This window comes from Populus nigra, chromosome 17, assembly GCF_951802175.1.
Source record: "Populus nigra chromosome 17, ddPopNigr1.1, whole genome shotgun sequence".
Classification (NCBI taxonomy): Eukaryota; Viridiplantae; Streptophyta; class Magnoliopsida; order Malpighiales; family Salicaceae; genus Populus; species Populus nigra.
In genome coordinates this window covers 2,121,805-2,133,999 of record NC_084868.1, presented here as the reverse complement: position 1 = coordinate 2,133,999, position 12,195 = coordinate 2,121,805, and the positions used below count along the sequence as shown (strand labels likewise).

The 12,195-nt window shown below is 31.4% G+C and overlaps 3 protein-coding genes across 3 annotated transcripts; 1 reads left to right on the top strand and 2 right to left on the bottom strand.

The window, feature by feature from the left end:
- Positions 1–2,108: 2,108 nt before the first annotated feature.
- Positions 2,109–4,557, top strand: LOC133676430 (uncharacterized). The gene is made up of 5 exons (XM_062098074.1): positions 2,109–2,186; positions 2,514–2,610; positions 3,799–3,860; positions 3,951–4,009; positions 4,099–4,557. Exons 2-5 carry the CDS (start codon positions 2,534–2,536, stop codon positions 4,117–4,119), a joined length of 219 nt encoding a protein of 72 aa, XP_061954058.1. The 5' UTR covers positions 2,109–2,186; positions 2,514–2,533; the 3' UTR covers positions 4,120–4,557.
- A 1,942-nt stretch (positions 4,558–6,499) lies between these two features.
- LOC133677510 (agamous-like MADS-box protein AGL62) lies at positions 6,500–7,138 on the bottom strand. The gene has a single exon (XM_062099590.1). It carries the CDS (start codon positions 7,136–7,138, stop codon positions 6,500–6,502), a length of 639 nt encoding a protein of 212 aa, XP_061955574.1.
- Positions 7,139–8,420: 1,282 nt separating this feature from the next.
- On the bottom strand, positions 8,421–10,606 carry LOC133676801 (protein trichome birefringence-like 3). Its single transcript, XM_062098541.1, has 6 exons — positions 10,286–10,606; positions 9,949–10,186; positions 9,670–9,841; positions 9,329–9,528; positions 9,059–9,217; positions 8,421–8,900 (listed from the first exon to the last, which is right to left on the bottom strand). The coding sequence occupies exons 1-6, from the start codon at positions 10,461–10,463 to the stop codon at positions 8,567–8,569; spliced, it is 1,281 nt and encodes a 426-aa protein (XP_061954525.1). The 5' UTR covers positions 10,464–10,606; the 3' UTR covers positions 8,421–8,566.
- Between the last annotated feature and the right edge of the window lie 1,589 nt (positions 10,607–12,195).

The following is a 12,195-nucleotide window of genomic DNA, read 5'->3' as shown; positions in this document are numbered from 1 at the left end:
GACCCTAAATATAATCGATGTGAAATATTAGTATCGTTATAGTATCGAGAGGCTCAAAAGCTATCAGCACTCGACTCACATTCACACGTAAAATAAATGGAGTCAATGATGATATTAACCCAAACCCGTTACATGACCGATTGTAGAGCTATTATTGCACTTTCAGATAGGGATGATGATGAGCACTCACGACTTGGATTTATTAATATTCATACCGTATTCATGAGTCATCATATAATAAATTTAGATATTCATAAACTCTTAATTCAGGTATTTATATGGATATTTATTATTCAATAAAAACATTATATATATATATATATATGTATATATATATTGTATTAAAAAAATCTAAATATTCTACAAATATATTTATATAATATAAACATATATTTCGGGTTAGGTTCGGACGGATTTCGACTCGAGTTTGACAATATTCATATCTTATTTAGTATCGATTGAGTAGGGTAAGTATTTTAAAAAAAATACATACTTATTCAAGTTAGGTCAAATTAATATATGTCAAGTTTAAATTAAATTGGCATCCTCCATTTCAACTCATGATGGATTTTGTCATGAAAGAAACATCTTATATTAAAAACTTATAAGTTATTTAAATGCTAGACTCACGATTCATTTAGATAATGATGTCATTAGCTGTAGGTATTATTGAAAAGGTTAGAATGTTAAAGGATACATAAATACATTTTATTGAAAACACCTTTAAGTTTATAAAAATTTACGATAATTTTAATGCAAAGGATATAATTAAGAATATTTAGAACTTTCACAACCAGATTGAGAAAAAAAATGGATTTAATTAAAATTCAGGTTATAATTGAGATTTTGATTTTGATTTTTGTTTAGAAATAACTTCAATGTTTGGATAGATTTATGACCTATTTAGAAATATGATTGTGGTTATTTTTTAAAATGATTTTCACTTAAAAATATATTAAAATAAATTTTTTAAAATAATTTTTTAATTCAGCTCATCAAAATAATTTAAAAATATATAAAAAATTAATTTAAAGTAAAGAAAAAAATAAAATAAATTTAAATTTTTAAAACATAAGAACTATTTTATCAAAAGAAAGGGAAGTTTTTACCTCAAAAGCTTAACCGATATTGTAATTACTAGCTAATTCAAAGAAAAAAAAAGATTGTAATTACCAAGTTACTAATGATAAACGTTAAGAAGAATAACAAGAAAAAAACGTATAGAATCTGACCTGTCATTGGGTATTTCTTGAAGTTCTTTCTGATTAAAGTTTCTTAATACTCATCAATTTATTTTTATTTTTCTAATTAGATGTGTTTTCTATACGGGAGTATTTAGAAGTGCTTTTTGAAAATCTTTTTGAAAAAATTAAAATTTTTTTTTGCTTTGAAGTAATATATTTTTTATATTTTCAAATCATTTTGATGTGCTAATCTCAAAAATAATTTTTAAAAAATAAAAAATATTATTAGCATACTTTCCTGAGTAAAAAACACTTTTAAAAATAACCACAACAACACTAAATCCTACTTAAAAAAAGTGGCACCACATTCCTAAAACATTGATTAAAATAAATTAATATTTATAATATAATTATCTTATATGAAATATAAATATCTTAGATCTTAACAAAATTTTTTTCTAAATTAGCTAATATCTAAAATAACTTAATATTTTTTTAGGAATATTAAACTGATATGAAAATCATATATATTCATATACGATAATAATATTTATTTGTATTATTAAATTTTTTGGTTTATTTAAATTATTTATTTTTATTAAAATGATATAATTTTTTTATAAAATAAATTGGAATTGATGTGGCTCAATTTTGAATGAGTTTAGTCAAATTAACCAATTCGGTCAAATTAATATCTTTTTCCACTTAACTTAAAATCGATAATCTCTGAATCATATATTTTTTACAGGTTAACAAGCATGTTAACACGGTGAAAAGGAACTCTTATGTGTAAACCAAAGCAATCATTTTTGTAATGGACCCGGTACTATGGGCCTTATTCCAAGACCATGGGCCTTGTTCCAAGACCATGGGGCTCTGTTTAGTCTTAAAACCGCCCAACCCTAAAGACTCGCCTCCCTATAAAAACCGATGAAGCTGTCTCCACGCTAAAATTTAGGCACATTCCAGAAGCCTAGCTTTCCAATCGCCATTCTCTCACAGGTAAAATAAATCTTTCAACTATTTTCTTTATAGCAATCAATTCCTTAATTATCTTGTTTAATAATAATTTCAATTATTATTTTTACGTGCTTAATTTTTTTTTTTTAGAATTTACGGATACCTGAATTTGATAAGCTTAGGGTTTACTCACGATTTCCTTTCTATTAATTTCAAAGGGCTCCGTTTTTTTGTCTTTTTTTTTTAATTTTGCAATAGAAATAAAAATAAATTCCAATAAGATTTGTTGATTAATCAATTTCATTTCTTAATATCAAACATATTCTGATTTGTGTCTGTTTGATCGCCTTTTTTTTTTCTTTTAAAAAGTTCAATTGAACAAACAAGCCATGGCGGGTGGGAATTTCATGCACAGAGTCTTATCCTATGTTGTGAATGAGCTTGTCGTAAATAGTCTTGCTAACAGGTATTGTTGATTCTATTAATTTCCTGTCCGCCTTCGATTTTGTTGCTCTGGTGATGTGTTATTCTGTCGTTGGTTTATATTTCAATTCTTGAATAACTTTTTTCCAGATAAGCTTCTTTCTCTGACCATTGAGGTTGGATGGGTTCCTCAATGGTTCGTTCAGTTGAAGCAAAAGTGGCTCTTATCTTCGTTTATAATTTTGTTGGCAGTGCAATTGTTGTGCGCTGTGGCTATTGAAGTTGGAGAAAATTTGATTCCTCTGCTTTTTTTTTTGTTTGCTCGTTGATATGAGTGCTTAGATTTCTTGCTTTGAATCATTTAGATGTCATTGTTTCCTTTATAGTGAAATATGAGGTGTTTTGGTTTTCCTTTCGAATTAGTGCATCCTGCTAGGTTTTCCTTTCGAATTAAATTAATTTTGGAAGTAATGAAGTGATTTCATCAGTAGCGGTTAAAATTGTAGCGTTGTAAATAATGTCTGCATGAGAATTTTAGTTATCTAACTGTAAAGTGATCTCTTTATGGGAAATTGCCTGTTTCAATGAGTTTCTGGTTATATGCTATGAGTCAATGATTGTGTCGAGCTTTAATGACATGTGAAACTTGTATGTTAAATCTTCTCTTATAGGCTGTTGGGGTTGCCTCCCATTCCTAAACAGTTTGCTCCCTGAAGCGAAACAGCCTCAAAACTTAATTTATTGTGCCTGCAGTGAGTGCAGTGCAAATTTTGAGGTTTGAGAAATTTTTGCAGTTGAGTATTCATTTATTTATTGTATTCAATACTCCTTTTCCTCCACAAAGAAATAAAAACTCGACTCATATGTAAGAATGAAGCTATGGGACTATGTTGTTCTATTATTATAACTTTCTGTGTTATTATAATCTCATCGATTTGGTGGAGTTGATGGGACAAAAAATGAGTTTGCCTTGTTGATCTATCTACAGTTTATGAACATGGCTTCATGATGAATAATGATGATAGGATTTAGTTTGTTTGCCAAGGTGATAGCTGCTCAACTCCCAGTTCATATCTTTTTTGGCTCCTGTAGTGCCTGCTAGCTTGAAAGAGTCAGTTATTGCTTTATGATCCCAGCCTTCTAATTGTCAACCTTTGATTTTGAACAGAGTGGAGGTTTTAACCCTCATGTTATTGACCTTTTTTAATTTTGGTTTTTCGTGCTTGCGCAGTCCTGCATTCCAGAGGTTTGCAGTGAGGACATCAAGGAGGATTGATGATATTTCAAACACGGGTGTGTTTCTGTTACATTTTGTGATCTGGGCCTGCAATTTCAGTCACTGCTGGCTTTGAATCTGATGATGAATGTTGTTTTGTTATGCAGCGGCTAAGAAAAAGAAAGAACTTGCCGAGCAGGTGAAAGACCTTTCCAAGAATTTCGAGGTGATATGATATATACTTAATTTAATATCAGAAGAGATGTGTTGTCTTCCACGGAGTGCTGCTGACTGTGCATGTTATGTTCTGTGCAGTCTTTTAAGAACCAGCAGTAGTGCGGAAGTGGGTTTTCAGCTGTATGTTGCTGTTTCAAGATTCTTTCTCTCTTCATTTCATGGATGTTAGTTCCTGGCATCTATGACGACATAGCATAATTAGGATGACGGTGATACCTGGGTGATCTATGTAATTAATGCCTGGCTATAATAACAGTGGTGTGGACTACCGGAACAGAACCGCTGCGTGCTAACCAAGTTTGCCGATACAATTGCCCATACAATTAATCTTTCAATTTAATTTATCGGGGACGTGTTATTCAAGTTTGCAGATAAACTAGAGACGGCGTGACATTTGAAATCGTATAGGACTAGATACTTGATCTGCGCAGCGCTGGAGTAGAAATTTTGTCTAGAACTTTGTAGACATTGAATACTTGAATGATCAGTGGATGAATAGTTTGATTTATAAAAATTTAAGATTTTTATTCTTTAAAATAGCAACATATTCTTTTGATTTGGGTTAGCGATTATGAAATAATAATAATTTTATATAAATTTAATCAAAATAAAAATTTTACTTTTAATCAAATTTATATTGAAAAATAAAATTAATTAAAATTAATTAAAAAATAATGAGTTAATTTGTTATACTTAGACTTGTATTAAGAGACTAGTATAATCTTACAGTAAGTAATTATGGGATTTGGATATGAAAAATAAACCACCTGCCTTGAATTATGAAAATAAAATAATTTCATAAAAAAATAAAAAAAATGATTTGAGTTAACTTATTAATTCTTTAAACTTGTTATCCAAATTATAAAACTAAGTTAACTTTATATAAAACAAATTAAAACAAATTATAAAATTTAATTTATAATAAAATTATTATTGAATGATAAAATTAAAAAAAATCAATCTAAAAACAAAACATAATAAAACAATCTAAGTTTACCCGAATTAACTTATAAAACAAGCTATCATTTTTTAGACTGGAATAATCTTGTAAAAAGCATATTGAAACAAATTATGAAGTCTAATTTTTATTAAATTTAATATTAAAAAATAAAATTGAAAACAATACCAATTAAAAAAAGACAAGAAAAATTGAATTAATCAGGTTAATCTATAAAACCGAGTCGACCGGATTAATTCGTCAAGTTCATGACATGAATTATTAGACCAAGCTAATTATATGAAACTTAATTTTCAATTAATGAATCAATCAATGAATAAAATGAGATAAAATTAAAAAATATATATATTTTTTAAAAAAACTAAAGAAAAAAATTATTAAAATAAATGCACAATAAAAGTACATCTTTTTAGTTTATTTTTTTTTAATTATTATTGTTCTGATTTACAGTACTTGTCTTGACTATTCCTGCTGGAAGGCAAGATATGAGATAGCTGCTTTTCACACGAGAGAGTTAAAAAGTGTGAGTGTATTATATGGAGATGTAGCTCTACATCGCACAGAAATACTATGATCGTGCAATACAACGTGCATCATCATCACATTAAACAAAATAAAAAACAAAAAGATTTACTTACATAATCAACGTAGAAATTCGCGTGGAGTGGCAAAGGCGTATGAACCAAGATGCTTGTGGAAAATTAATTACAATCGTTTTTTCGATTATTTTTAGTTTTAAATAATTTTTTTTTATATTTTAAATAATTTTGATATGCTGATATTAAAAATAAATTTTAAAAAATATATTATTTTAATATATTACTAAAAAAAATATTTTAAAAAATATTTTTATATACTTGAAACATGCCCGTATAATTTAATTATATAAGTAGTATATTGCTCTTCTCTACAGTAGTGTACACTGGAAGAGCACAGAAGGAATTGCTGTGGAGCATTTCAATTAAGACAAAAAAGAAGAAGCCAGAATTGAAGAAAGAGATATTGATGAAGTGGTTCCTGTAATTAAATAAATAAATAAGGGTATTATAAGGAAATTAAGAAAATTCAAAGCTATTAATTAGAGAACCACGCGAATACACACCACGGATGGAGATTGCATCTTTGGTGTTTGCGAGGAGGAGTTCTTGATGCATGGAATCAAATTTTCCTTGCACATATAACTGTAGCTGAAAAAAGAGAAGACAGAAACTCATGTTTCTGTGATCCATTGTACAAAATAGCCCTTTATTTCAAAATTAACATCATGTCCAAATTCTTTGGCAACGCAAGAAATTTAAAGTAAGGCTATGTTATATTATTTGAGATAAATAGAAAAACTTGCTACGAATTCTATATATCAAGAAAAATTCATCAAAAACAGATGTGTGTGGAAACCCATTGACGTCCAATCACATTCATCACCTCAAAATACAGGCAAAAAAAAAAAATCATTTTGCCAGGAATCAAAAGATCAATAAATTGAAAATAAAAGTAAATAAAATCAAACTAAACATGAAGCCATTATTGAAATTGATGACTATTAAAGCTAAAAGAAGGTGTTTCCTTCAGATTAATGAAGGGATTGACAATCCTTGACTCACTAGGAGCATTATTTGCTTCAATCAAGCCAAGTCGAGTTATCACATTCTTCTTCAATTGTTCCATTGATTCTTTGTATGCTTCAAGCTCATCCTGCTCCATGTTATCAATGGGTAGATCCCACCAAAAGCCACCCTCATTCATGTCGTTCATGTTCCCAATCATCTTTGCAACCGTTTGCTCCTCTTCCAATCGCTTCAAAGATCTTGCATATTCTTGTTTATTATCTAACTGGCTCTCTGTATTGTTATTGGTGACCGGCGGGAAGTTGTTAGGGACCCTTTCTGTTTCAGCAAGATAGCGATCAAGAACCTTATCAACGTCTGGCTGGCCACAAGAGAATAGCTTTCGATGTTCAGAGAAGACAATGACTGCTGTTTCAGCTCCACACAAGGTAGAAAGCTCTGTTGCTTTCTTGAACAGCCCGTTTTTACGTTTTGAAAACGTGACATAACGATTGCTTTCTTTCTCTACTTTCTTTATCTCAATCTTCTGACGACCTTTGCTGGTCTTGCGTGTCTCCTGCTGGTGCCGCTGGCGGTTCGAATCCGTTGCATCCATGGTCGATATATAGAGATTAAGAAGCTTGAAAGGGGGAATTAATAGGGTTTAGGGTTTTGAGATGTTGGGTGGTATATATATTTATAGATTTATGAGATCTTTCCACTCTTATTTTGGAAAGTGTTTAACCGCTTGAATAGGAAATTACACCGTTTGTTAAAAATTGACAGGAAAGGAAAGAGAATCTCTTTCTTGCATGTTTAGGAATTATTTTCATAACATATTCTTTTTTCTATTGTCTCGTCTCCCGTTATGCATGCATGCCATTCTTATCCCAACCTTAATAATCTTTGAATTAGTATAAGAGACTCAAGATTTTATTCTCCCTAACACTTGTTCTCGCTATACATGCATGCCATTAAGATTTTACAGGTTCTTATAAAATTATGATACCATATTGTAGGAGTTTGATGTTTCTGTTAAAAATTTCTTAAGAGTTTAATTTAACGTAAACTCCATTGGGAATTTTTTAATATATGCCTCGTTACATTGGAAATCCTGTGGAGACAAAATCCTTATGAGGACTCAATTGAGATTTGAATTACACTTTGGGGGTCAATTTTAAATTTGCCCTTGTAATCTGTCTTGGTCAGTGGTCTGGTGCATAGTGTTTACAGAGTTCACTAGTTTACATGGCCGCGCTTAATTGCCGCTTGAATTAAGAAAACAAATTGATTCTGAGATATGTTTAGGTTTTGACTTTGAAAATTAAAATGTGTGTGTGAATTATTTTGACATGATTTATTTAACTTGATGAGTCTAAATAAAATTGGATAACCGGTGAAAAAAAATCTAGATAAATATTTTGATCCACTAAAAAAGATAATTTTACCTCCAAAATCAAGACAATTATTAAATATATTGAAGGACAAAATAGTTAATACACTGATTGAATTCACAGTGTTTCTCCTCACATGTTACAAAGAAAAAGCTCAACCCTTTTAGTTTTTTTTTTTTTAAATGGACTTCCTCTGCTCTCTGTGATAGAAGTTATTTCTGATCGTCAGATGTTTGCAATTATTGGAGTTCCTGACTTGCTTGGTACTGCTGTTGATAATGTTCTATGCTACAATGACCTGCTACTTCTCAACTTGTGACCTGTATGATATACTAGTGATGCTGGGATTTTTGTCATTTAGGTGCTCACAAAAGTCAGAAGGTTATTTTCTAACAGATTTATGTTTTTCATATAATTATATTGGATGCAGATCTAGAGCTATTGATGGGCAGTATTTTTCTTTCTTAATTCCTAAGCTACTGATTGCAAGAGAAAATCCAAGGATAAGATGAAAGTTTGGCCTGTAATTTGCCTGAAAGATACATTGTCAATTAAAATTGAAAGAGCTGACAGTGAAAAACAAAAAAGTCTATGTGTACAATTGATCACAGAAACACAAGAATTTCTTCGAGATTTCACACTGTTTTCAGCTACAAATAAGCAAGGAATATCCGATTCCATGTATCAGGAACTCCTGGTAAACACCAGTGTATGCAATCCGCATGATGTAGTGGGTCTGCCCTTTGTTCTTCTGTCAGCAATTTGCCTCCAGTCTCAGTGTAGACCGATGCGTGAGCATCGATTCGGTACTCTGATAGCTGTGTTATGTTGATGAAAGTAACAGGAACTTTCATTTTCTTTCCTATGCTGGCCACCACACTCATCATTCGTTTGTCAGAACCACTTCCCCAATATTTCTTCTTCAATACCGGTTTCGTTTCATTGAAGCACTTAAGCCCTTCTGTGTTGTTCCAGTCTTCACTTCTGTTGAAAAAAAAAACATGATTTTCAAGCGGTTACAGGTAGCATCAACTGTGGTCAAGGGGGAATATCTAGTACACAATGTGCAGTTTAAAAAATGAACAAAGACCAAGAAAAGGTATTAAAATGGATTGAATTTAAGAAAATCCTGTTAGAGAGACCTCGTGTGTGTAGGGGACATAGTAGTAAAGAAGACGCGAGTCTTGTTGGGGTTAATATTTGAGTCAATCCAGTTAGCCCATGTCTTCAAACCTATCTTGTAAGCAACTGGTGTGTCCAGCTCTTCATACCCTTCTTCCCCATTTGCAAATGAACCCCATCTGCAATATTCATTTAAACATTGTTAGTTCAACTTTGGCAATGCTTACTTGTCAGAACATGATTCTGGAACTTGCATAATATTTTGATAGAAATTTATTAAAGGAGCTTACAATGTTTTGAGCCTAATACCACTCATCCACCAAACATAGGTGTTGAACACAAGAAAGTCCACACCTCCCCAGTGTTTGGCGTGCTTGTCAATGGAATCCACTTTCAGTATCCTCTTCTTTGGATCTGCTATGATATGGTGATCGGTGTTGGATTCAATGAGAAATGGAGCCCAATAGAATTCAATGGTGGCATCATATTCCTGAAGCATTGATTAGAATCATTAGCTGAATTTGTAGAACTAACATGGTGCACATTGAATTCATAGCCTAGCTAGGATCATATTAGATAGACCTTGTTGTTCTTGGAAAGAAATCTAAAATGTCCTGCCAATTTTTAGTACCTTGGCTCTGAAGACTGAATGAGAGCCGACCTCTTTCATGGATTTCTTGTCTTCAGGTATAATCCATTCCACCAGACAAACAAATGATTGCCACTGACCCCTTTGAAGCGAATCACCTACAAACAGCAACCTCTTCCCTCTAAGTTTCTTAAGAGCAAGCTCTGGATTAAATCTGCAAATGCAATCATCACATATAACATGTTAGATAACTAAACTGTATATCATCCTTCAATAAGCTTACAACATCAGAAATTCTTGCAAAATAGGTAACTTGTTTACCTTGGCAAGGTACAGTCATCCGGCTGCCATTCCCACCGGCGGTAATCAGAATCCCTTCGTCCATTTTTGACACAAGAAACCTGTCTATCTAGATATGGGCAGCTCCTGTCCGTGTACAAAGGCTTGAGAGTCTTGTTAAACATCCACTTGCCTGTATTGACAGTGCACTCTTCCGGATCGAACTCGAATCTATCATCCATTTGGAAGTTTTTAAGGTTATCCTCTGCAGTTCTCTCTTCTGTTGGAAATGACATTTACAAGGTAAGATCATAACGGTGTTTCTTATAAAATATAAGCAGGACATGTTCATGAGTAAGACAAACTACCTCATACTTACTAGATTTTTTAACTGGATTTCTCCTAGGACAGGATTTGAGCTTGAAAAGAGACCTGGAAGTGTCAGTATACAAGAGAGCAATGAATGCAAAGCTGCAAATTATAATAGTGACAACGGAAATGGGCAGTTTCCCTTTCGAAGGTTTCATTGCAGCGGACTGAGAGGGCGCTAAGCTCATTGTTGGGGGCAGAGAACAGAAGCTTAACTGAAGCAACAGAATGATGAGGACACTTTTAGAGGCCTTGTTTTGGGATTTTTTATGGATGTTTGAGTAGGAGTAAAGCTAAAGCCATGTATAGTTAGGTTTTCACTTTTTTCTACATTTATCTTTTTAGAGTATGAACGCAGGTTAGGGTGGCATAAGTTGGAGGGCTAACATCTCGGGCTCGTGTTTTCCCTATTAGTTAGAAGCTATATCATTTCTGAGCTATTGTGCTATTGCTATCATGTTATACTATTTATTACGTTCATTAGGTGCAAAAGGTTCCTTGTAGAGCAAGTGTAAGGCAAAAAGGCAACCTCTCCCTTTCTTTACCCCCCCCGCCTTTGGACTTCTGTTCATGTATCATTAAAGATCAGAATTTTCTTGACTTGCATAACAAAAGTTATTTATTCATTGAATATTTCCTCCACAAGCATGAAAAATTTAATTTAATATGAGTTTAAAGATAACTTGGATGATTAGTAAAAATATGATATAGATTTAAAAAAAAATTATGATGATAATATTTTTTTTAATATTGAGACGATTCTAAATTGAATCAATTTCGGTCATTTTGCAACTTGGGTCATGGATTTCAATGGATTTAAGAACTTTGTTATTTTTATAAATTATTTTTATTTAATTTTATGATAAAATTAGATGTTTACAAAATCAAGCACCAATTCTAAAAAAAATATTTATTTGAGATAGTGATAGCCCTATAAAAAGAAGAAAAAGATAAACTATAAATTTCATTTCCCAAACAACCCAATATTAAAGAAGAGTAAAATAAAAAAACAATTAGAAAAATTAATAAATCAAAAACTAAAAAAAAACATATTAGATTTGATGGGTAAATCTACTAAACTCATGAATCAAATAACTCGGGTGAACACATTAAATCCACTAATAAGATAATGGATGAGATTAATAACTTGTTTATTTGTAATCAACTTTTCATGTATGGAGACAAGATTTCTATGATTAGACGACGACCATATATTGTGAATTAATCGAATGATGAAGACCGGTTTTAAACATGTAAACCTATGTAATTTTATAAATCCATCCTTTCCATACAATTAGATGGATTTAAGAGGAAGGATATCACATCAATGTGATGAAGTTGTGAGAATATGGTAATCTTAAGTCAACATCATCTTCCTAGATTGAGTAATATGTAGGTGAGAATGGTGTCGATGGCTTGAAAAGTGGATTTAGCCTAATAACATTTCACCATTTTATCACAAAATGTACGAAGTTGCTTTCATAAATAAATAAAAATAAATTACTTTGGTTTTTTTATCTTATCCCCGGTTATATGGAATTGCATAAACTATTCGAGAATGTAATAATAGTTATGTTTTAAAAAAAAATATATATTATTAAAACAACAAAATAAAATATAATATCAATCACATCCCGCTAAACTACAAAACAAAACATTCCTTGGAGACGCTTTATCATGGTAGGTAAATCTCATCCTTCTATTTGTTTTTTTATGGAAAAGAATTTAATGCGCCACCTTTCCTATTATGACCGCGCCAGTCCCAATCACTCAGAAAATGTATTATCGATCGGTTGGTGCCTAACAAACCCCACATTAACACTATAGTTCTCCCTCATTGTCAAATATTCAAGTAAAAGATATCCTCGACTTAGTTTTTTTTTTAATTAATAGATATTAAATTCTATTTTTGAACTATTT